The 21,766-nt window shown below is 45.2% G+C and overlaps 2 protein-coding genes and 1 long non-coding RNA gene across 3 annotated transcripts in view; 1 reads left to right on the top strand and 2 right to left on the bottom strand.

The window, feature by feature from the left end:
• SYN2 (synapsin II) overlaps positions 1 to 21,766 on the top strand; it is a 203,512-nt gene that overhangs the window by 151,854 nt on the left and 29,892 nt on the right. The window contains exons 2-7 of the mRNA XM_058725967.1: positions 202 to 259; positions 1,583 to 1,674; positions 4,100 to 4,256; positions 8,525 to 8,614; positions 19,433 to 19,495; positions 19,875 to 20,017. Of these exons, the coding sequence (XP_058581950.1) occupies positions 202 to 259; positions 1,583 to 1,674; positions 4,100 to 4,256; positions 8,525 to 8,614; positions 19,433 to 19,495; positions 19,875 to 20,017 (603 nt within the window). The remainder of the gene's footprint in view (positions 1 to 201; positions 260 to 1,582; positions 1,675 to 4,099; positions 4,257 to 8,524; positions 8,615 to 19,432; positions 19,496 to 19,874; positions 20,018 to 21,766) is intronic.
• On the bottom strand, positions 5,986 to 8,530 carry LOC131509803 (uncharacterized). Its single transcript, XR_009260698.1, has 2 exons — positions 6,769 to 8,530; positions 5,986 to 6,593 (listed from the first exon to the last, which is right to left on the bottom strand). It is a non-coding gene; the product is annotated as an uncharacterized LOC131509803 (long non-coding RNA).
• On the bottom strand, positions 9,128 to 17,191 carry TIMP4 (TIMP metallopeptidase inhibitor 4). Its single transcript, XM_058725969.1, has 5 exons — positions 16,504 to 17,191; positions 15,221 to 15,318; positions 14,711 to 14,825; positions 11,970 to 12,094; positions 9,128 to 11,330 (listed from the first exon to the last, which is right to left on the bottom strand). The coding sequence occupies exons 1-5, from the start codon at positions 16,640 to 16,642 to the stop codon at positions 11,133 to 11,135; spliced, it is 675 nt and encodes a 224-aa protein (XP_058581952.1). The 5' UTR covers positions 16,643 to 17,191; the 3' UTR covers positions 9,128 to 11,132.

Below are 21,766 nucleotides of genomic sequence, written 5' to 3'. Positions count from 1 at the left end.
GGCAAGTTGAGCATAAAGGAGAGGAAGTGGTTTGTTTGCTTGAGGCTGTCTCATGATGATCCAGTAGCTGAGTTATAGGGTCCAACCCTCTCATTCTGGGGTTCTCTCTACTATGGTCCTCTTCTTTATGATCGTGAATTCCTGATCTCAAACACTTCTATGATACTAATTTGTGTGGGGTTTTTTTTTCCCTTTTTCCAGGGCCAAGTGCTTCCGGGGCAAAAAAGTCCTTGGAGATTATGATATCAAAGTGGAACAGGTAATCACCCTGAAGCCCAGAGTTACATCTGCATCATCATTATTCTTTCTTGACATCCCACAGTGAACCATCTAGTTCTTCAGAGTAGAGTTCAGTGTCTGTCACTGGATTCTAGGCTCTCCATCTCCTTCCCTCACCCCTCTCCCTGGGGATTTTCTGCCTATGAGATATGGTTATGAAGGCTGCATTTCAACTTCCTGACTTTTTTTCATGGTGCTGGTGTCTGTAAAGAAGGGAGGAGTGTGGCTCTTAGGGACTTCTTGCAGTACACAGTTCTCAGGCTGAGGAAAACCTTAGGCGAATGTTTTCCTGGGACACTGGCCATACCTCCGTATTGTTGGTTGCATGATTTTCCTGGGTTGGCACATATCTGGCATTCAGTTGTGCAGCCTCCAGTGGTGCCTATTCTGGGTGTGAGACTACACTGCAGAGAGAATTTCAAAAGAACACCTTGTTTGTAATGTAGTAAAGTCCTGAAATCACCCCCCCCCTTTTTTTAATCTTCCTCTACCCTTTGCATTGTAATAGATAGAGATAATTAAGTCCATTTGGGTGGAGAAGCGGTGTCCATTTGGGTGGAGAAGCGGTGTCCAGTTGAAACAATGCATGTATTTTCTATGTAATAATAGAAGTTACTTGTCATTCCTTACACAGAGTGCTGTGATTTACAGAGTACTCTCCTATGCATTGTTGCATTCAGTTCTTAAAACAACTTGTTAGATAGGCAGGGTTGATTAAAAATTATTCCCATTTTATAGATGAAAGAAACCCTCCCCGCCTCCCACCCTGAGAAGTGAAGTGACTTGCTTAAAGTCTTATGGAGCTAAATGGGGGCAGAGCAGAAGTAAAACCCTGTTGCCTAAACTAAAACCTGGTGTTTTTATGTTGAAACTGACAGAGGGCATGTTGCCTCAGTTTGTGTTCCTGCTGTGTAGAAAGTCAGCACAGGGGAGTCAGAACACCTGAACTTTGCTTCAGTCTCTGCCAACACTAAGTTTTATTTCCCAGAAAAGTCACTTAACTGCTTCTTTGGTAAATAGGGAGAATTCTCTCTGTCCTTCTTACCTCACAGAGTTGCTATGAGAGCTGGATGAGATCAGTTTGTGAAAATATTTGAAAACTGAATAAATGTTTAGGGGGAAAGCTGCTGCTGCTCTGGGGAGAACTTGGCAAAGAATTGTGATCTTATTTCCCTACCGTTATTTTTATTTATTTATTTATTTTTATTTTTATTTTATTTTTTACAATTTTAACTATAGTTAAAAAAAACCAAAACATGTAACATGTAATGTACCCTCTTAATCCCCTACTGTTATTTTCCAGGCGGAATTTTCAGAGCTCAACCTGGTGGCCCATGCAGATGGGACGTATGCTGTGGATATGCAGGTGCTCCGGAATGGCACAAGGGTTGTCCGGTAAGCTCCTTTCTGTCCCCAGGGTCACTGTCACTGTCTTCGGAGTTATTGTCTCTGGTTTGCAGAGGTGGTTTCAAAGTCAAGTGTTGGATTGAGAAGGCAGTGCTGTGTATATTGTGCAGAAGTTAATGATGTGTGCTATGTACAAGTAGTAGAGGAAGGCAGAGAAAACTAAGGCAGAGCTCTTAGTCCATTGGTAGAGAAAGGACTCAGGACTCATTTAGACGTAACTAGAGTCCTATTAGGGGAGTTCTAGACCCCAGCACCCCTTCCACCAGTGTGATTTTGTGCTTTTATATTTTCCCTGGAAAATAGGATTCCTTCGCTTAAAAAAAAAGGTTTGAAAACCTCTGATCTAGTTCAGCCTTCTATTTTGCATTGATTTTCTTCAATTTACTCAGTGAGTTGCTGGCAGGACCTTGTGTTTCTCTATTCTTTTTTTTTTTTTAATTTTTTTTTTTAATGTTTATTTTTGAGACAGAGAGAGACAGAGCATGAATGGGGGAGGGGCAGAGAGAGAGGGAGACACAGAATCGGAAGCAGGCTCCAGGCTCTGAGCCATCAGCCCAGAGCCTGACGCGGGGCTCGAACTCACGAACCGCGAGATCGTGACCTGAGCCGAAGTTGGATGCTCAACCGACTGAGCCACCCAGGCGCCCCTATTCTCTTAACCCCTAGCCCTGTATTCTTTCAACCCCCATCCCTGTATTCTTTCTATATTCCTTAGTTCTGGGAATTCATAAGTCTGATAGGAAAGTCTAGGTTGGAAGGGACATTGTGGATGGAAGAAAATTTGCAGTTAACAGGACACTCACATGCCAGGTGGTGTGTTGGATCATATCACTTATAGATGTGATCAAATCTAATACAACAATTCTGTTAGGGGAGGTAATGAGAATTCCAGATTGGGAAAAATGGTTCCCACAGTGTCATTCTTCCGAGGGGTCCAGCATGGCATCAGGTTTTTAGACTTCAGAATCTTGCTCCAGGAAGAATCTTCACTTTATCCTCTTCCCTACCTCCGTCTGCAGCATCCTGACACTGAGGTCTCCAGTGTCCAACAGGAACTGGCTCAGTGACAAGGAAGGCAAAACTCAGGTGTCAGGAACTTAACAACAGGGAAATGTAAACTCCTCCATCCTGGAGACTGAGGAGGACAGTAAAAGAGATGTCCGTTCAGGTAGGGAGTGAGCTCAAGAAAACGATGGGCTCCTCCAGCTGCAGGTAGAATGAGTCATAGGGATGCATGCACAGAAGCAGGTGGTGACAGAAAAGTCCATAGTGGGTGTCAGGAGGAATCTGGCAAGAATAAGGCAGGCCCTTCCAGGTACGAGTGTAGGAACTTGAGAGCTGGCCTGTGTAGGAAGTCTGCAGCTCAGTTCCTATAACTGATATGTAAGTTTTGATCTCAGGCATATAGGCTGGAGCCAGTTTCCCAGAACTTGGGCACAAGGAAGTCAGAACAGCTCTAGCACATGCCATACTGACTTGATGCTAAGTCCCTTGCGTGACTGAGGAGGGCTTCTTCCAACCCCACATTAAAAAGACTGGTCTTTGAGGCCAGGTGGTACTGGAGCTGCAGATCGGGGTTGGATGGGTGGCCTGGGCAGAGAACCAGGTAGGTCACTGCATACGGTATGAAACTGGCAAGCTCTAGAGCCTTGAGGGTGGATGCTGCCACAGAACTGACTCTCTGGAAAGATGGGGTTCCTCTGGAGTCAGGGCATGAAGATGGAGCAGCTGAGGCAAGGAGCTTTGCTGGCTAGAGGGGAAACACAGGAAGCCTTCCCATGCATGGGAACATTCTGTACTCCCAGTGCTTCCTGTAGCCATTGCTCAACCTCAGTTCTTCGAGAAATGTTTGCACCCCTCTCTAGCATACGCTTTGGAAGGATAACATCGGGAAGCTTGGCATCTGTTCTCAGTCAGCCTGAACCCTTACTCTCCTGGGGGCCTGATCAGCTTTAAGCAGTTGGAAGAGGGCACTGAGATCAGGGATCTCCGTGGCAGGGTTGTGAAGTCAGCCACATATGTTGTCCTTAGAGTCTTCTGGGATCCTCTTGGAGCACGAACTCTGAAGCCACAAGGAACTTCTGCTCTCACATTTCCCCATATTCTTGTTCATTTAAGGTGTATGGGTCTGAAAGTACTTCTTCCCTCCTGAGGAATTTGTACCTTAGAAAAAGACAATGCTTAATCCAGAGGAATAAGGGAACTTCATACATCTGTTCCTTAAATTTCCTCTGAGAAGTACCATAATACCTCACTTCCTAGTCCATGAAAGAATAATAATAATAAAATGAGGGGCTTACAGCAGGTGGCCCTGAATATCCCTTTTCTATCTAGGGCTTTGGAAATAGGAGACGAGATGATGTGTGACCTGAGATGCTGGTTGATGGGAAACTTGCCTCTACATTTTTACCAGGTCCTTCCGGCCAGACTTTGTGCTTATCCGGCAGCATGCATTTGGCATGGCAGAGAATGAGGACTTCCGCCACCTGATTATTGGCATGCAGTATGCAGGCCTCCCCAGCATCAACTCACTGGAATCCATTTACAACTTCTGTGACAAGCCATGGGTGGTGAGTGAGATCCCCTTCTCCCCAGATCCTGTAGCTCCCAGTCCCCCAGGGGGGACCACTGATAATCAAGGAGCATTAGGCAAAGCTGTGAGGATATGGGAGGAGCTTCAAATGGGACAAGGGGTAGGGAAGGCTCTCACAATAAAACATTATCATCATGGGCTGGGCTGCCTTTGCTGCAGAGTGGACCTTTGGTCTCACAACAAAGCCACACAAAGCTTCTATAAAGAATTCTTTACGAGTCAGTAGGCTGTGCCCTCAGCCATAAGATACAACAATAAAAATACCTGTTTCTTGGCTCTGAAGGGCTATTAGAAAGGCCTGAGGCTGTGGGGACCCAGCTCCTATAACTGCTGCTCCAGCCTGCCCTCTTAGAAGGAAACACCTGCCCCTAATCACATCCTCTTCCTCTTGTTTTTCAAAAATCATTTCAGCTATCACACACTGACTTTCCAAGGGTGCAAGCTGCACACACTGTGACGTTCTCCGACCCCAAGCCTCTCCACCACCCAGGGAGCTGGAGGGGGTGTTTTTTAACCAGGTGGAGCCATCACCTCTGCTCTTGATCTCTTCCTCACACCTGAATTCACAATATTTCCTGTTCTCTTACAAACCCAGGAGACCTGACAATGTAAGAGAAAGACCAATGAATGAGGAGTCAGAAGATCCGGGAGTTGCTGTGGTTGAGGAGGGCAGGTTGGGTTCCTGGTCACCAGTCATTCAGCCTTTCTCTTTGGACTGAGATACCTAAGAATCCCAGAGTTTTGCAGAAGCAGGCTAAAAGAATTATATGATTTGAATATGTTGCTAATCACAGAAGATCATATTTGAGGCCTTCAAGTTTCTTCTCTGGGGACCTCCCTTTTCTCCTCAGTCACACAACCTTCCCTACTGCAAATAAGCCCTAATCCTTTCCTTCCCTACCTTTCCAATACCTGTTAGAATTTGGCTCCCTCCTGGCCACACAGGGTGATTCTGCTATTATTAGTTTTTTTCTTCTAACTAAACCTCTCTGTGCCTGGTTTCTTTGTCTGTAAAGTAGGAATAATAGCAGTGACTGTCACCAGTTTGTCAGCCTGGTTGTTACTGTCCCCTAGTATTTGGGATCCCTTAAAGAAACTAGTCCTCTGCTTTATGTTCCAAAACTATGCCAGAGGCCAGGGTGGGAGGATCAGGGAGCCTGTGCCTAGGGCTTTGCCCCTCCTGGGATCTGGGATCTGGTGAGGGTTCACATTCTCACCCATTCATAATCCCAGCACATTGCCTTTGGCATCACATGAGAACTGCAAGGCTCCCTGGCCAGACACCAAGTTCTCCCTTCATTTTCATTAGGCAGCTGCCACACTAATGGCATTTTATATATTGTTCTCTGCCTGTTAATGGGAGTGAACAAATTTGGTGACTGTGAAGGGAAGGTCCCTCTGAAATGATGACTTTGGTTCATATTTTCTGTATTTCTTTATTGCGTTGGGAACTCAGGCTGCTTTCAGTGTGAGGCTTCAGTTGGATTGTCAAGGCTCTACCTTGCATCACCATGTCTCTGACCATATCTGCTATGGTCAAGAGACCTGCTTGGTCAAGGCAGGCACACTGGGATTTTGGAAACAGAAGTAGCCCTATCAATGAAGGTAGCATTCCAGAAGAAGCCAGAATGCCACCATCCCATATTGCTGCAATTTTATCTAAAAATCCTATCACTCTAAGTTTTTTAGAGACAGAAGCATGAGAGTTGAATTAAAGCATTTATTTCCAGAAGTGCTAAGGATAACTTACTAAATTCAGACTTATCTTGAAATCTCATTTCTTCCAAAAAATCTTTCCCAATTCTCTGAAGAAGTGGTAAAATGAACATTATCTTCCTATTCATTGCCAACATCACCCCAGCACCTAAATCCATTGTCTATGCATAGACCCTTATCAGATATTACATTTGTTTAATTGGTAACTGTGTGCTTGTGACTTCATCTAAGTTTCCAAGGAGGCAGGGGTTAGATGCCAAACCCAGTACCTTGAGCAGACAGGGATTGCCAGAGATAAAGTGGAGGAGGGTGGGGTGAGCTCCCAGGGATCTAACTAGTGCCTGGGAACTGGCTGCCATTTTAGTCTTGCTGTTCCAGGACTCTGGGATTCCGCCGTGGGCCTTCCTGGCATCGCTGTGGTGTCTGTGTAACTCTCCCACATGCTGGAAAGATAAAACCCCACATGCCTTGGTGCCATGCCAATGCGTGGGCTGCAGCAGGACAGAGGTTGTTAGGCAGAGCTGGCATCAGTTTGCTGGCGATGCTGGAGAGCGTTGGGAGCTCAGGAAGGTATCCAGAGGCAGAACAGGAGTCCAGCCTGGCCAAGGTGGGTAGATAGGACTTAAAGGTCAGATGGGGTGATGGAGAGAATCAGAGAAGGCAGGAAAAGTCTGAGGGGTTGGTCTTGACAGTCAAAGCAAGTTGACAAACCAAAGAATGGCAAGGACAGCAGGGTATACAGTGGAGTATGCAGTGGGCAGGAAGAGACCTACCTGGGTTCTGTCCCAACTCCAGGTATCATCTGGGGGCCTATGCTTTCCTTTGCTTCTCTAGCCTCAGTCTCTTCATGTGTAAAATGAGATGTCTGGTCCAGAGACTCTGTAAAGTGTCTTTCAATAATAAAATCTTGGGGGCCTGAGAGTCCCTGACTCATAGTTTCAGTCCTGGAGGACTTCAAGATCCAGAGTCACTAGCCGTGTCACAAAGGGGAATGACCCAGAAATTCCAACATTTTCCAGCATTTCAAAAATAATAGGAAAATTCTGTCTTTGCCAACAAAAGGACCACAACATATGATCACTTAAACTGCAGTTTGATGATGGAGTTTGGGAGGAAATATAATAAAATGATATTCCTTTATGGTAAAAAGTTTGAAGAACTGATCAAATTCATTCCTTTCATTTTATATATGAAGAAAATGAGGCCTGGAAAGGAGAAATTATTTGTTCAAGGGCACCCAGCAAGTTCAAGGCAGAACAAGAACCAGAAGACTCCAGTTTTCTAAAAACCCTGTTCGAGCTTTTACTCCTCCCCTCATTCCCCTCTCCCGCCTCCCCACCATCCTCACTAGTGCATACACCAACATCCCTTATACAGAATAGGACCTGAGCTTTTGAAAGATGTTCTAGCTTTTCTTTCTCTGATAAATGGAAGGCACGTTTGATCTGGCAACTTTTCCTTCTAGCAGTTCCAGGTATCAGTGGCTTAGAGTATAAACTAACCTAGTAGCACTAGAGGGAAGATGCTGGATTACCCCTACTGCCAGTGCACTGGGGATAGGTGTGTGGGTAGGGTGTATGAATGGATGGAGCAGAAAAGTCCTGTGTGTTTCCTGTGGGAAGAGCATGGTCTTTGCAGAGTCTAAAAGGTAGCTACGTGAAAGAGTAGGAAGAGTTATATATTAGGAATAAAGGAGCCTTGGTTATGAATCCAGCTTAAGTATTATGTGACTTTGGGCAAGTGACCTCACTGGGCTTCAGTTTCTTCCTTATAAACTGTGGGAGCAAGGTGTTCCAGGAGGTGCTAGATGTTTGCCAAAGGCTTTTCAACCCTCACATTGTAAGTATGTGTATCTCACCTCTTCTTCATAGAGTTATTCTGGTTTCTCATAGGTAAAGGGTCCAGTGAGTTGAGTTCTTAGATGAATAGGAAGTCCTGGAGAGACTGGGTCTGTCTATCCTGCATACCATGAGCATCAAAATCTTCCTAAAGAGCAGCTTTATTCATAACCTGCTGCTTAAATTCTTATGACTCCATACTGCCTGCAGAAAAAAGCTACCATTCCTTTCCTAGCATTTGAACTTTCAAGACTTGGCCCCATGTTACCTGTCCAGCTTTATCACTTGCCATCTCTGGAGTGTTTAGAGTTAGGGACCCAAATTTCAATCCCAGCTTCATCTCTTTGCAGCTCTGTGACTTTAGGCAACTTTTCTACTTTCTCTGAGCCTCATACGCAAAATGAAGAGGATAAAATACCTAGTTCATCAATTTGGTATGAGGACTGAATATTATTAAAATTGTATAATTATAAAATTCATTCAGTAATGAATGTTACTTCATTCTCTCTCCCTTCCCCAACTAATGCATATGTTCCCCAAAAATAAGAATTGTGCACCTCTTTTATATCCTCAGAGTGTTTTGCATAAAGCTCCCAACAGAGCAAATACTCAATAAATGTTTGTTATATAGATTGATGTTTGTCTGTTCCAGTTGTCTAGATAATCTGAAACATTTGCTTCTCTTTTGCAGTTTGCCCAGCTGGTCGCCATCTACAAGACATTGGGAGGAGAAAAGTTCCCACTCATTGAGCAGACATACTACCCCAACCATAAAGAGATGGTAGGTGATTGAGTGGGGACTCTAGTCCCTCTGCTGTTTACATTCTGAGCTTAGCCTCATGGTGATTATGGGGCTCAAAAAAGGGCCTCGGCATTTTTGAAAGACACTCTGTTGGGGTTGAACTGTGGACCTGCTTTGTGGGGCTAGAGCAGCTGAATTTTATTTTATTTTATTTTATTTTATTTTATTTTATTTTATTTATTTTTTTTTTTTTTAATTTTTTTTTAACATTTATTTATTTTTGAGACAGAGAGAGACACAGCGTGAACGGGGGAGGGGCAGAGAGAGAGGGAGACACAGAATCGGAAGCAAGCTCCAGGTTCTGAGCCATCAGCCCAGAGCCCGACGCGGGGCTCGAACTCGCGGACCGCAAGGTCGTGACCTGAGCTGAAGTCGGACGCTTAACCGACTGAGCCACCCAGGCGCCCCATAGAGCAGCTGAATTTTAGCTGATAACCCCTTGTCTCCAAGGGGTTATTGGAGACCGAAGAGTGAAGAGCAGAAACAAGGGCATTTTATCAAGCTGAGAAAGTAACAAACCTATGGATCAGCAATCAGAAGATCCCACTGTTTTGGGTTCTAGCTCTGGCCCTGCCACAGGTCACTGGGTTAGTTAGATTCCCTGTATGTCAGTTTCCCACTCGGAATGTTAAATGCACATATTATTCCTGACCAGGATATCTAATATAGTACTTACAAAATGTGAATGAAATTCTTTAAGTAATAGCCTTCTGGAAAAGTGTGAAGCACTCCTCAGATGTAAGGTATTGTTCCTATTATTTTTCACCAGGCCCTTCCCTTGGCTTCCTCAAGATTACAGTCAGACTGGATTAACACTATGCCTTCTCTGAGGCCATACTAGGATATCAGAAGGAGCAGAGAGATGGTTTGGTTGGCTGGGACAGAGGCTATTGCTAATGTTTGTCCTTCATGACAACTTCTAGCTCCAGTTTAACTCCCTTCTTTCTCTCTGTCCCCACATCCTCTGCCCCAGGGTTGCATGGTCTGTTGGTGATCCTGCTTAACCTACCAATGAAGACTTACTGCCATAGCATTCCAGTATTGTACTCTGGGACAGAGATCATGTTTATTTCCCCTCCCACTCCCTACTCCAAAAGGGATCTCCATTTGAACCATTTCTGTGAATTATCTGGCATATTGTGCATGGGCCAAACCACACATAAAAGATGAATAGCATCCTTGAGCCTTGAAAAGAACTACCGTCTTCATTTTTGCCAGGGCAAGGCTCTGGAACTTTAAGCCCTCATCCTTAATAAATTCTTGAGATGAGCATAAGGGCTTTCCCTTTCAGGGCAAGCCAGGAAGCCTTGCACAGTCTAAGGAACCCTAAGGGGTCTGTGCCTTGGAGTTCTCAGGGACTCTAATACACAGTGGTGAGGGGACTGAGCTGAGGAGCAGACAGGGAACAAAGCTGGCTTTTTCCTGCCATAACGCCTAGCAGGGCTGGCCACTGAAAACAGTTGTAAGAGTTGCAAAGTATGTTCCCCATCTACCATCTTTTTCCCCCAAGGGCCCTTGTGTTATTTCTCTCCTGTCCTCTATCCTGAAATTTTCCCTCAAGAGAGGACCTCCTAAGATCTCTCTGAGGTGTTAAGAGCTAAAGAGAAATTTCATCTCTACAAGAGAAAGGCTTTTTTTTTTTTGGCTTAAAAAAATTCTGAATTAGGAATGAAAACATTAGTAATTGAGTAGAGAAGAACTTTCTAAAAGAAACAGGAGAAGCTTTATGCACATCAGTTGAAGGCATTAAGGATAATTAACCTGGAGAAGTAATACCTAAGTCTATTCTTGTCCACAGAGGTATGCTAACTGGGCCAGATCCTCTGCCAGGAATGACGTAGAGGGGAATTACAGCATGTGGGGGAAGGTTAGGCCACTGCAGGTCTCCCCCTGAATGACTCTGTACCCCTCAAGTCTCTCCCCCAAACAGATGAAAGTATATGAGAGGATTAGGATGAGTGGGACATGAGTAGAGGACATACAGCCATAGTGTATTGTTCTTTTCACTCCTCCAAATCAGCTTGTTTCTGATTCTGTCAGCCCACCTTCTGGTATTGTACATCACAAGGCCACATCATCTCATATGTATAATAATCACCATTTCTCCCTTATCAGATCAGTTACAGTAAGAGAAAACACATTCTCCCAGGGAGAAAAGTGAATAGTTCTGGCTATAGAAAATAAACTAAGCCAGAATCAAAACTTCAGTAGCAGGGCTTAGCTAGACTGAAAGGGTTTGGGAAGCAGGGGAGATGAGCTAAAGGCAGGCTAGAAAAGTCAAGTGACTTTTCCTGGCCTTTGACAGGTTCTGGGATGGTATTTGGATACAAGTTGTAACAAGCCCCATCCCTGCCCTAACACTAGCCAGATCATCTACTTGGTACTTCCCATTGGCTGGCAGTGATGAAACAGGTGGTGACGGCCAGAGCTCCACAGGGAAGGAGAACTGGCTTAGGCTTCAGGACTCTTGAAGGAAAGCGGTGGTCATTGGCCCATACTAGGGCTGGATGATGTCAACAAACTCCTTCCTGAGGGGCAGGCGGCCCTGGTACCAGCTGCAGGTGCCATCGACATGCTTCATGCAGATATAATGCTGGGCCTGGTACCCATAGAGCTTCCGTTCCAACAGCCAGTCTGTCCAGAGGCACTCATTGGGGGCGGAGATGGTACAGGGCACTGTATAGCAGGTGGTAATCTAGGGTCATACCACATAACATCAATGTGAGTAGAGCGTCCTTTTTCCATTATTGCCTTTCAGACTCCTACATTATCTGTACAACCCAGCTTAAATGCCCCTGACTTATAAAGCTTTTCCTAGTCCCCAGACTTCCTCCTGAGCTCCCCATCCCTTATGCTCCTAATATATAGCATTGCCTGTCTAATGATGTTTCTGGAGTCAGACAGGCCTAACAGTCTTTACCACTGACCTTGAGCAAATCACTTCACTTCTTAAAGCATTAATTTCTTCACCTTAAAATGGAAATCTTAATTCTTCATAAATTTGTTATAAAGACTAAATTGAACATTTTAAATAAATAGACTATTATAAGGCCTGGCAAAAGTAGACTTTCATTAAATGATAGCTATATTATCTCAAACTTTTTATGATGGCTACCTTCCTAGCCAAAATGTAAGTACTTTGAGATCATGGACTATGGACCATCTTGCTTTCCCATCCCCAACTTCATACAGTGACTGATCCATGGCAGATTTCAAATATAGTATGGTAAGTGAATAAATGCATACACAAAGGAAGGAATACATGAAGAGTGAGACTGCAAGGCTCAGACCACTCCCCGTCCCTGAAAGACCTTGGAAATGGACATTCCCTTACTTGGCAGCCACAGTTCAGATGGTAGTGGTGATTCAGACTTTCTCTCTGCAAAAAGGACAGGTTCTCCCAAGGTTCGATGTAGTTACACAGATGGATGAAGACTTTTCCATCACTGAGGATCTGACCTTCAAGGGGAATGGAGGAAAACCTAGCATGAGGAATCTATTCATGGAGACCAGGAGCCCAGGTCCTCAAAGATACTGTCATTGCAGACTCTTCAATGGCTTTTTGATGGCAGTGTTGACTTGGGACTCAATGAAAGAACCAAAAAAAACTCTATAATTTTTACATCAAAGATATTAGCAGACTATGTTTGTATGAGAGAGAGTTGTGGGTTGAAGACTTTTTCCTTAGCATGGTACAGAGAGAAAAACATGGGCTTTAAGGTCAGACTCTTGATGTAACCCCCTTCTTTTCTCTCATTTAGAGCTATGACCTTAAGAAAGTCATATAACTTCTCAGCTGGAACATGAAAGTAATAATTTGTTGTCAAGATTAAATGAGAGAATATCTGTAAAGTTCCCAGCACAGCTTGGGTCCACAGAAGGTTCCATAAATAATAGGTCCCTTCCTCTTTCCAACCCTTCCCAATAACTACACAACCTAATCTCCTGCCCTGTTGAAACTTTTCTTGGTGAGTCTTTCTCCTTCCCCATAGGAAAATTCCCCCTCTTTACTTATCAAACTTTTTCCTATCTTCCAAAGACTGTTTTCAGTACCACCTCATCCTCCCAGCCATCTCTGGCCACGCTCGCTCACACCTCTCTTAGAACTTCAGTCATTCAGTTACTCACTGAGCAACTACTATGACGTGGCACTAGAAATACAGAAATAAATATGACAGAATCTCTGCCCCCAAGAAGCTTTATAAGCAGTAGGGCAGACAGATAAGTAGGTAAAAATTACACTGCTGTGTGATTATATACAAGATACAGTACAAGAATGAAACAAAGCATAATTATCTCTGTCTGTGGAAGGAGATGGGGACAAGGAAGGTGTCTCAGAGGAGATGATGCTTCTGTGGGGCCTTGAAGGGATGGATAGAAGTTCACTTGCAAGACACATAAGGGAAAGGACTTCTGGACATTGGGGCTACACTGTGCAGGGTGGCAGGGTGCAGCCCAGAAGAACACCTTCTGCAACTGCAAGTAGTTTAGTTCAGCTCTGGGGGGAAATGAGGGTCTGGGAACTGTCACTCACACACGGCAGGAGACAAAGTTGGAGAGGTCGGCGTGTTCTGATCATAAGGGCTTTCAACATTAGGCAAAAGAGCTTGTGCTTTCTCCTGAAGAGCTTAGGTACCACTGATGATTCTTCAGCAGACTTGTGGGTTTTTTTATCCCCACTCTCAGTTAGACCTGACATTTTTGAGAGAAGAGGGCATGTCTCCTCCCCTTGATGCACCACAGTGCCTGGCAGAGGCAGGGCACATGGAAGAAATGAGGTGGCCTCATCTGCTAGTCCTGGGACCTAAAGGGCTCAGTGGCATGCCTTGCCTCTGTCTCTCCCATCCAGAGGCCCCCAGATTAACACAATTCCACATCCTTAGATCTGGGGAGCCCCTACCAGTGTGGCCTCCAGAGGCTATGACTTCTCAAGAGCCAAGCCTGGACTGTGAACTCTTTGGGGACTGTGACCTATCACTGAGTCTTGACCCTCCTGCCCAAGGCCTGGCAGCGAGTAGGTGGTCATTATTGCTGAATGGATGGACAGATAATGTAAAGTCCTCCTGTTCTCCCCAACTGCTGTGTTTTTCTTTTCCTTGCCTTCTTTTCAAATATTTTTCATCCTTTAGGGGAAAGTTAGGTCCCACCAACAATTAGCTTCCCTAATTGTTTGCAACCACACAAATACCTATTTTCCTTGAACTCACAGCATAATTTAATATTGCATTCATTCACTTATGGAGTCATATTCTTGAGTGGTACCTTGACTGTTATGTCCCAACCAATTGGATATGGAGACCTGCCTGGGCCCGAGTTCATAGAGTTCATAACCATGTTAGATTCAAGGCTCCTGTTAAGACCTGTGATTTACTGTACCCCTAGAATATGACCTGTGATGTGAGTTAGCCACAGAGGCACATTTTGAGCCAAGAGCATGACCCAATGTGGCTATATAAAGTTACTGTAATAACTGTCATATGTGTGTTGGGGGGTGAGGTTGCACAGGCACAATCCTCGTTTACTCTGTGAAACCAAGACATCACCTGTAGTGCAGTGTCCAGTTTACGGTCCTGTGCTAGAGGAGGGACAGGCTATATCCCATTTGAGAAGGTGTCCAGGATAGGAAGGGGTCTTGGAACCACAGCCAGCAAGCCTGGAGCTAGAGTATTTGTATCCATGGTCCTCCGGCCTCTAAAGGATCATCATAGAGCAGAGGCCATAGCTGAACCCACAAAGGGCAGTTTCAAAGAGGCAGATTTTTGGCTCAAGGTGTCAAAAACCTTATACCAATTAAAACTGCTTAAAAATAGAACCAGCTGCCCTAGGCTGGGAGAGCAGTCTGTCCTTAAAATAGTGAAGCAGTCCAAGATCAGTGTAGTGAAGACTCTTGCATTGAAAGGAAGGTTAACACGGCTCCTCCCAACTCCGAGGCTGCCTCTTAGTAACACAACTCTGTTTTATGCCCAAGAAAAGGCCACCTGGCTCAGCTTGCTGCCCAAGGACAGCCCTGACTCTTCCTTGGCTGTCTTCCTTAGGACAGAGACTGTTAGGGTTGCTTGTTGGTCTTTAACTTACCAGTCAAGAGATATTGCTTCTGGCTGTTAGCTTCTAGTTTTACACCACAGAGAGAGGAATCAAAAGGTGTATAGATATACTGAACATCCTTGACTTTCTCAAACCCTTTAAACATCTGAAAGGCAATTACCAAAAAAAAAAAAAAAAAAAAAGCAGTATTGGGTCAGGGAGTATACTTTATATCTTAACAGGAAAAACCTCTCATTTCTCAATCTAAAAACATTAGGCAAAAGTCTAGTTCAGAATTTGGTAGCCCAGCTTCTCTCTTAAGAAAAATCTAAACCTTGGTTTATTCCAGTGAGAATACCTCCAGGATAGACAGCTGTACGACTAGATGGACACTGAGGGTCTGTGGGACCTGCTCCCAACACATCAACCACTTCCACTCCAGCATCAATACCCCAGGATCAATGAGCCAGTCGCCTGACCTACCAGCCCAACTCCCAGTAGACAGACCCCACTCCTCCCAGCAGCCCAAGGAGGTTAATGCCCTGTCCTGTCCCCATGTACCTTTATCTGTTTGATTTCATACCGGATCATTTTTTGAGTGTCAGTGGGGTCTGCACTGGCAGGAACTACCTTCTCACTGGAGATTTTGGCCCGTATGGCTGCATAAAAAGAGAAGAGAGGGGACCTTCAGCAACCTGTGGGAGCAGTCCACCTGGTATCTGAATGACCTGAGGCCCCTGGAGAATTTTATAAGGGAATTCTGGGTTTAGGTCTCATTGGGTTGTGAGGGGGACCATTTTGTGTAAGAGTGGGGGCCCAAAAACAATTCCTCTGCAGTTACTGAAAGTTCCAAACCCCTCAGGCCTGCTGGGTCCTACAATCTTTAGAGTTTACCTGCTAGTTTTGAGAGTCTAGTTTTCCATAGCCCAGATTGCAGTGGGTTGGAGGTAGGTGCCAGGGTAGAGGAGGGAGGAGATGCCCCTTGAGTTTGCAGTCTTCTACCTATGTAGCCTGAGGCCTCAACAGAGCCCACCCAGAGCTGACATTAGTAAATGTTTATTGAATTAATAAATATGTTCTGACCCTGCACAGTTTGTCTCTTGCCATGTGGGCATTAATCAAAAACTGGCTGTAAAGTTCTTCCTCTGTGCCTGGCCCAACGCTAGGTACTAGGTCTGTAAACATGATTAAGCATCACCTATCCTGCAGGACTCTTGGTCTAGTATAGAACACTTACAAAGAACAACAGCACAGCATGGTGGGAACACAAAAATGTAAGAGATACTGTGGTAGCACCAAGGAGTCCAAAAGTCTTCAGAGGAGAGATATTTGAGTAAGAACTTGAAGGATAAATGGGAGTTTGCCGGGAATTTAAGGGTGTGGGGGAAGGGCATTCCAGGCAGAGGAAAGAGAAAAAGGGCAAAAGGTGTGTCTTGGGGTTTGGGGGGCGGCATGGAGACAACATCAGTTATAGGCTTGGAAACAGTGGATGTTTATAATGAAAGCCCAATCCCCTGGCTCCTGGCTCCCCTTCCCTGCATCCAGTAGTTCAGAATAATCACTGAATATCTCTTGTCATTGTTCTTCAACGACACTCCATAATTTCAGTAGGCAGGGGTGAGGGGGTCGCTATAGGGGTCCCTTAGACTGTCTTTCATTTCCTTGCAACTTGCAAGGTTGCTATGGCACCGGCCCTGCCCCACCCATCAGCCCCAATAGGAGGCAACTGGTGCAGTATTTGATCTCCTCCCTCTCCCTGCAGACTACAGGTTTGCAGCTTGGCCCCATACCAACCCCACATAACCACCCCCCGCTGTGGACCTCACAGGCCTCCGGGGACTCACCGAGCGCTGAGTGGCAGACGTGCTGCTGGGGGTGCGCAGGGGCGCAGCTGCACGCCTCGCTCATCCCTGGCGGCCGCAGCAGTGCCAGCAGCCGCAGCAACAGCGCCCAGCTCGGCGCGGTCCGGGGGCTCCGGGGCATGACACCGCAAATCCCTGCTGAGCCTGTGGGGTCTGTGGGACCAAACAGGCCCTCCAGGGTTCATCCAGAACGCGTCGCGCCCCTTGCCCCAGGCTTTTTGAGGTGGACCTAGGGCCAATCCCGCCCGGATGGGCTCCTCCCTCCTTTGGCTGTAGGCCACCCACGGCTGCAGGACCCGCAGCCCTCCTGACTGGCAGGCTCAGTAAGATGAAGAGGGAAGCCAGGAGAGAGGCCCTTAGCCTCTATTTCCCTGCCTAAGCAATTAAGCCTTATAGAAGTAGAGGGAAGGCACTGGGAAAGGGGATGGTGTCAAGGCAGAAAGACAGCGCAACAAAGACAAATGCATGAGGGCAGAAAGACAGAGGGGCTGTGATTCAAGCTGAAGGAATAAGGGTGAGGAGAGCACAAACAGAAAGTGAGACAGGCAGAGTCAGAGAGAGGCAGACGGAATTACAACAGGCAAAAGAGACAGTGACAGAGAGGACGGACCCCTTGCTGAGCTGCACACTGGGAATGAGACAAGCTACTCAGGGCTTCTTTCAGCTGCAGGAAGTGTTTTCAATGCCCTATTTATGAGGCTCCAAAGCAACAGCAAACAGTAATGGAATAGGACAGAGAAAGTTGGGGTGTGTGTGTGTGTCTTGGCTCTGTCGGCTGGGGGGTGGGGCGAGATGTCAGAGAAAGCAGCCAGTGCTTTTAGAAACCTTTTCCCATGTCCAGAGCCTCAGACTCTGCAGATGGCTGAGGACAGTGCTCTTGGTGGGGGCTCAAAGCGCAGGGTATCCCAACACTCAGGGCAAACCTGGGACCTCAAAGTCCTCTCCAGACCGTAGGCCACGCTGATTGCTATATTCTGTCATTACTCGCTGGAGAGACTGTGTCTTGTCATAGAAGGTGGAGCAGCTTAGAAAACAAAGAAGCAAGGTACATGGGGTCACTTCAACCAGAACCATGCCCTCTATGTTTGACAGAGCACAATGCTCCAAGTCTCCAAATAGAAAGAGATACATGAGATTATTGCAGGATGTTTCCACACAGTGCTGGACTAGAAGGTAGGAGGCTGGGTTCCAATTGTGTCACAAGGTAGCTTTGCAGCCTTTGCCTCTCTGCACCTCACTTTCTTCTCCATAAAATTGGCTTGAACTACATCTTTCCAAGGCCCTTTTGCCCCAGCTTCAACCGGCCTCACCCAGGAACCCTGAAATCCTCAGATCAGGTACTCCCAGTATCTGGTCACACTTAGGGTTCCCATGGGAATCTGACTTTTCATCAGAGTCAACTTTAATTTTTTCTGAAGACTTCTCATTTTGATGTGGAAATGATGTTTGAAAAGAAGTAAATTGAAGGAGAGCTGAGTCTGACTGAGAAAGATGAGATCTGGTGACCAGGTTGGTTCTTCATATAACACCCAGACCAAGATAGAGCCTGACGTATTTATTATTGGACGGACCCCAAAAAGCATCCACTCCAGTCTCTTCATTTGGCAGATGTGAAGACAGAGTCTCAGTGAGGTAAAGTGACTTTCAGAAAGCTAGTAGCAAAGAGGACTAGAATGCAAGTCTCCTGATATATGCAGGGAGCCCTCCAACATGGTACTTCCTCCGTCCTCACTTTGTAACCACTTGAAATCCTGCCTTTGGAGGGTAGTTCTCCTTTTAAGTTTCTATTGTCCCTCTGTTAAAATATGGCTACTTCAAGATAGAGTTTAAGGATGTCTTTCAAAAGATAAACATGTTGAATTCTTATGTCAGCTCTCTTCCGAACTCCAAACTGGGCAGAAAGAGATCTTAGCATACTAAGCTGTGTTTGGTAGTGAGTTTGGGGTGTTGGTGAGCAGCGCAGACAGTGTGAAAGAGAGGGAGAAAAGCCAGGTTCAGTATAGGAAAGCTGGAGGTTTGAAGGGGGAGGGAAGGGTACTAAAAGGTACATGACAAAAGGGGCATTAAGATTCCAAAGATACTGTTCTTGGGGCACCTGGGTGGCTCAGAGGGTTAAGCTGTCAGCTCAGGTCATGATCTCCCAGTTAGTGAGTCAGAGCCCCACGTTGGGCTCTGTGCTGATAGCTTGGAGCCTGGGGCCTGCTTCAGATTCTGTGTCTCCCTTTCTTTGTGCCTCTCTCCTGCTAGTGCTCTCTCTCTCTCTCTCTCTCTCAAGAATAAATAGACATTAAAAATTTTTTTAAAAAAACCACAAAGATACATTTCTTTCTTTTTTTTTTTAATGTTTACTTTTTTAGTTTTGAGAGAGAGAGTGAGCAATTGGGGAAGGGGCAGAGAGAGAGGGGGACAGATGATCCGAAGTGGGCTCTGTCCTGACAGCAGAGAGACTGATGAGGGGTTGAACTCACGAACCATGAGATCATGTCCTGAGCTGGAGTTGGACGCTTAACTAACTGAGCCACCCAGTAGCCCCGGTACATTTCTTTTCAAATTCAGGTTTATTAAAATACAACTTACATACAGCAAAATTCACCCTTTTAAAGATTATTTATTTATTTATTTATTTATTTATTTTTATTTCTCTTTGGCTAAGGACAGGTCCTGCCCAGAGTTTGTCTAATGCAGAGAAGGTTGAAGCAATGAATTTTAAAGATGTAAAGAGTACTCAGTGGCAGAGAGGGGCAAGTCACTGTCACTCTATGGGCCTCAGTTTTTTAATTTGTCAACCAAGTAGGTTGGGCTGGTACTTTAAAGGGCCCTTCCAAGGGTATTACCAAGAAAAATACTTGTAAGATTCCACAGAGAGTGAGGCACACTCTGACCAGTTCATTCCTTTCTCCTCTGCTTTCAGCTGACACTGCCTACATTCCCTGTGGTGGTGAAGATTGGCCATGCTCACTCAGGCATGGGCAAGGTAAGGCCAGGGTTTGCTGCACTTTGGGGTTGAGGCCAAGAAGGGTAATTTTCAGAGAGCCTGGTTATGGACTGGCTCCTTTCTCTATGAATTCTTTCCAAGGAGGTGATTTGGCCCCTCTGAAGGCATGAGTGTTACCCAAACAGACCTTTTCCAACAAACAGAGTACAGGCTTGGGCCTTGGGCCCTTTGTAGCAAGTGTGGGTCCTGAGTTCTAGGAGGGGAAGCTAGAGAGTAAGGGCTTCCTCTGGAGATGTGGCATCCAGGTTTGCATCTGGATGAGCAACATCTTGATGGGTTTAGCTCAGGGTTATTGTGATTCTCAGTATCTGCATTTGTGTGTCTCCTTTTCTCCCTCTCTGCCTTGCTTTAACATTAGGTCAAAGTGGAAAACCACTACGACTTCCAGGACATTGCTAGTGTGGTGGCTCTCACCCAGACCTATGCCACAGCAGAGCCTTTTATTGATGCCAAGTATGACATCCGGGTCCAGAAGATAGGCAACAACTACAAGGCTTATATGTGAGTGGGGTTGGGGTCTCAGCACATACTCTTCAATTTCTCCTCAGCCCAGTGGAAAATCTGAGGCTCCAGGTAGCAGTCAACTCTCAGTTTAACCTCATCTGGCCCAAAAGGCAGAGAACAGAAAGAGAGTGCCATACAAGCCAGGGACTCCTAGCCTGAGTTCCTTTCATGTCAGAGGAGGGCCCATGAACTAAGATGAGAAATAAAATTAATATTTATTTTCACTAGCCTCTAAGTGAAATTTGGCATCTCCTCAGTTATAAACCAAGACAACAGGCTACAGTAGTAGTAACAGCACATGTGACCTTGTCACTAAAGGTAATCACAGAGATTTTGGGGGTTTTTCCCCTAGATTTTTGTTTGCATTCTAGTTCATTAACATATAGTATAATGTTGGTTTCAGAAGCACAATTTAGTGATTCATCACTTACATATAATACCCAGTACTCATCATAACAAGTGCCCTCCTTAATACCCATCACCCACATAGCCCATCTCCCACTCAACTCCCTCCATCAACCCTCAGTTTGTTCTTTTTTGTTAAGAGTGTCTTATGGTTTGCCTCCCTCTCTCTTTTTTTTTTTTCCCTTCCCATATATTCATCTATGTTGTTTCCTAAATTTCACACAGGAGTGAAATTATATGGTATTTGTCTTTCTCTAATTGACTTATTTCTTAGTATAATACACTCTAGCTCCATCCATGTCATTGCAAATGGCAAGATTTCATTCTTTTCTTTTTTTATTTTAATTTTGAGAGAGAGACAGAGTGTGAATGGGGTAGGAGCAGAGAGAGAGGGAGACACAGAATCTGAAGCAGGCTTCAGACTCTGAGCTATTGACACAGAGCCTGATGTGGGGCTCGAACTCATGGACCGTGAGATCATGACCTGAGCCAAAGTCAGACACTTACCCTTAACCAACTGAGCTACCCAGGCACCCTGAGATTTCATTCTTTTTGATGGCTGAGTAATATTCCTGTGTGTGTGTGTGTGTGTGTGTGTGTGTGTGTGTGTGTGTGTGTACATACCACATCTTCTTTATCTATTCATCAGTCGATGGACATTTGAGCTCTTATGTTGCTATAAACATTGGGGTACATGTATCCCTTCAAATCTGTATTTTTGTATCCTTTGGGCAAACACCTAGAAGTTCAGTTGCTGGATCATAGGTTAGTTCTATCTTTAACTTTTTGAAGAACTTCCATACTCTTTTCCAGAATGGCCTCATCAGTTTTCATTCCCACCAACAATGTAAGAGGCTTCCCCTTTCTCTGCATCTTTACCAACATTTGTTGTTCCTTATGTTGTTCATTTTAGCCATTCTGACAGGTGTGAGGTGGTATCTCATCGTGGTTTTGATTTGTATTTCCCTGATGGTGAGTGATGTTGAGCATCTTTTCATGTGTCTATTAGCTATCTGGATGTCTTCTTTAGAAAAGTATCTATTAATGCCTTCTGCCCATTTCTTCACTGGATTATTTGCTTTTTGAATGTTGAATTTGTTAAGTTCTTTGTATATTTTGGATACTAACCCTTTATTAGATATGTCATTTGCAAATTTCTTCTCTCATTCCACAGCCTGCCTTTTAATGTTGTTGATTCTTTCCTTTGCCATGCAGAAGCTTTTTATTTTGATGTGGTCCCAAAAGTTCATTTTTGCTTTTATTTCCCTTGCCTCTGGTGACATGTCTAGTAAGAAGTTGCCCTGGCCAAGGTCAAAGAGGTTGCTCCCTGTGTTCTCCTCT

The sequence above is a fragment of the Neofelis nebulosa genome, chromosome 4 (assembly GCF_028018385.1).
Source record: "Neofelis nebulosa isolate mNeoNeb1 chromosome 4, mNeoNeb1.pri, whole genome shotgun sequence".
Classification (NCBI taxonomy): Eukaryota; Metazoa; Chordata; class Mammalia; order Carnivora; family Felidae; genus Neofelis; species Neofelis nebulosa.
Note: the sequence above shows the minus strand (reverse complement) of the source record. Positions and strands in the feature narration are given on the sequence as shown.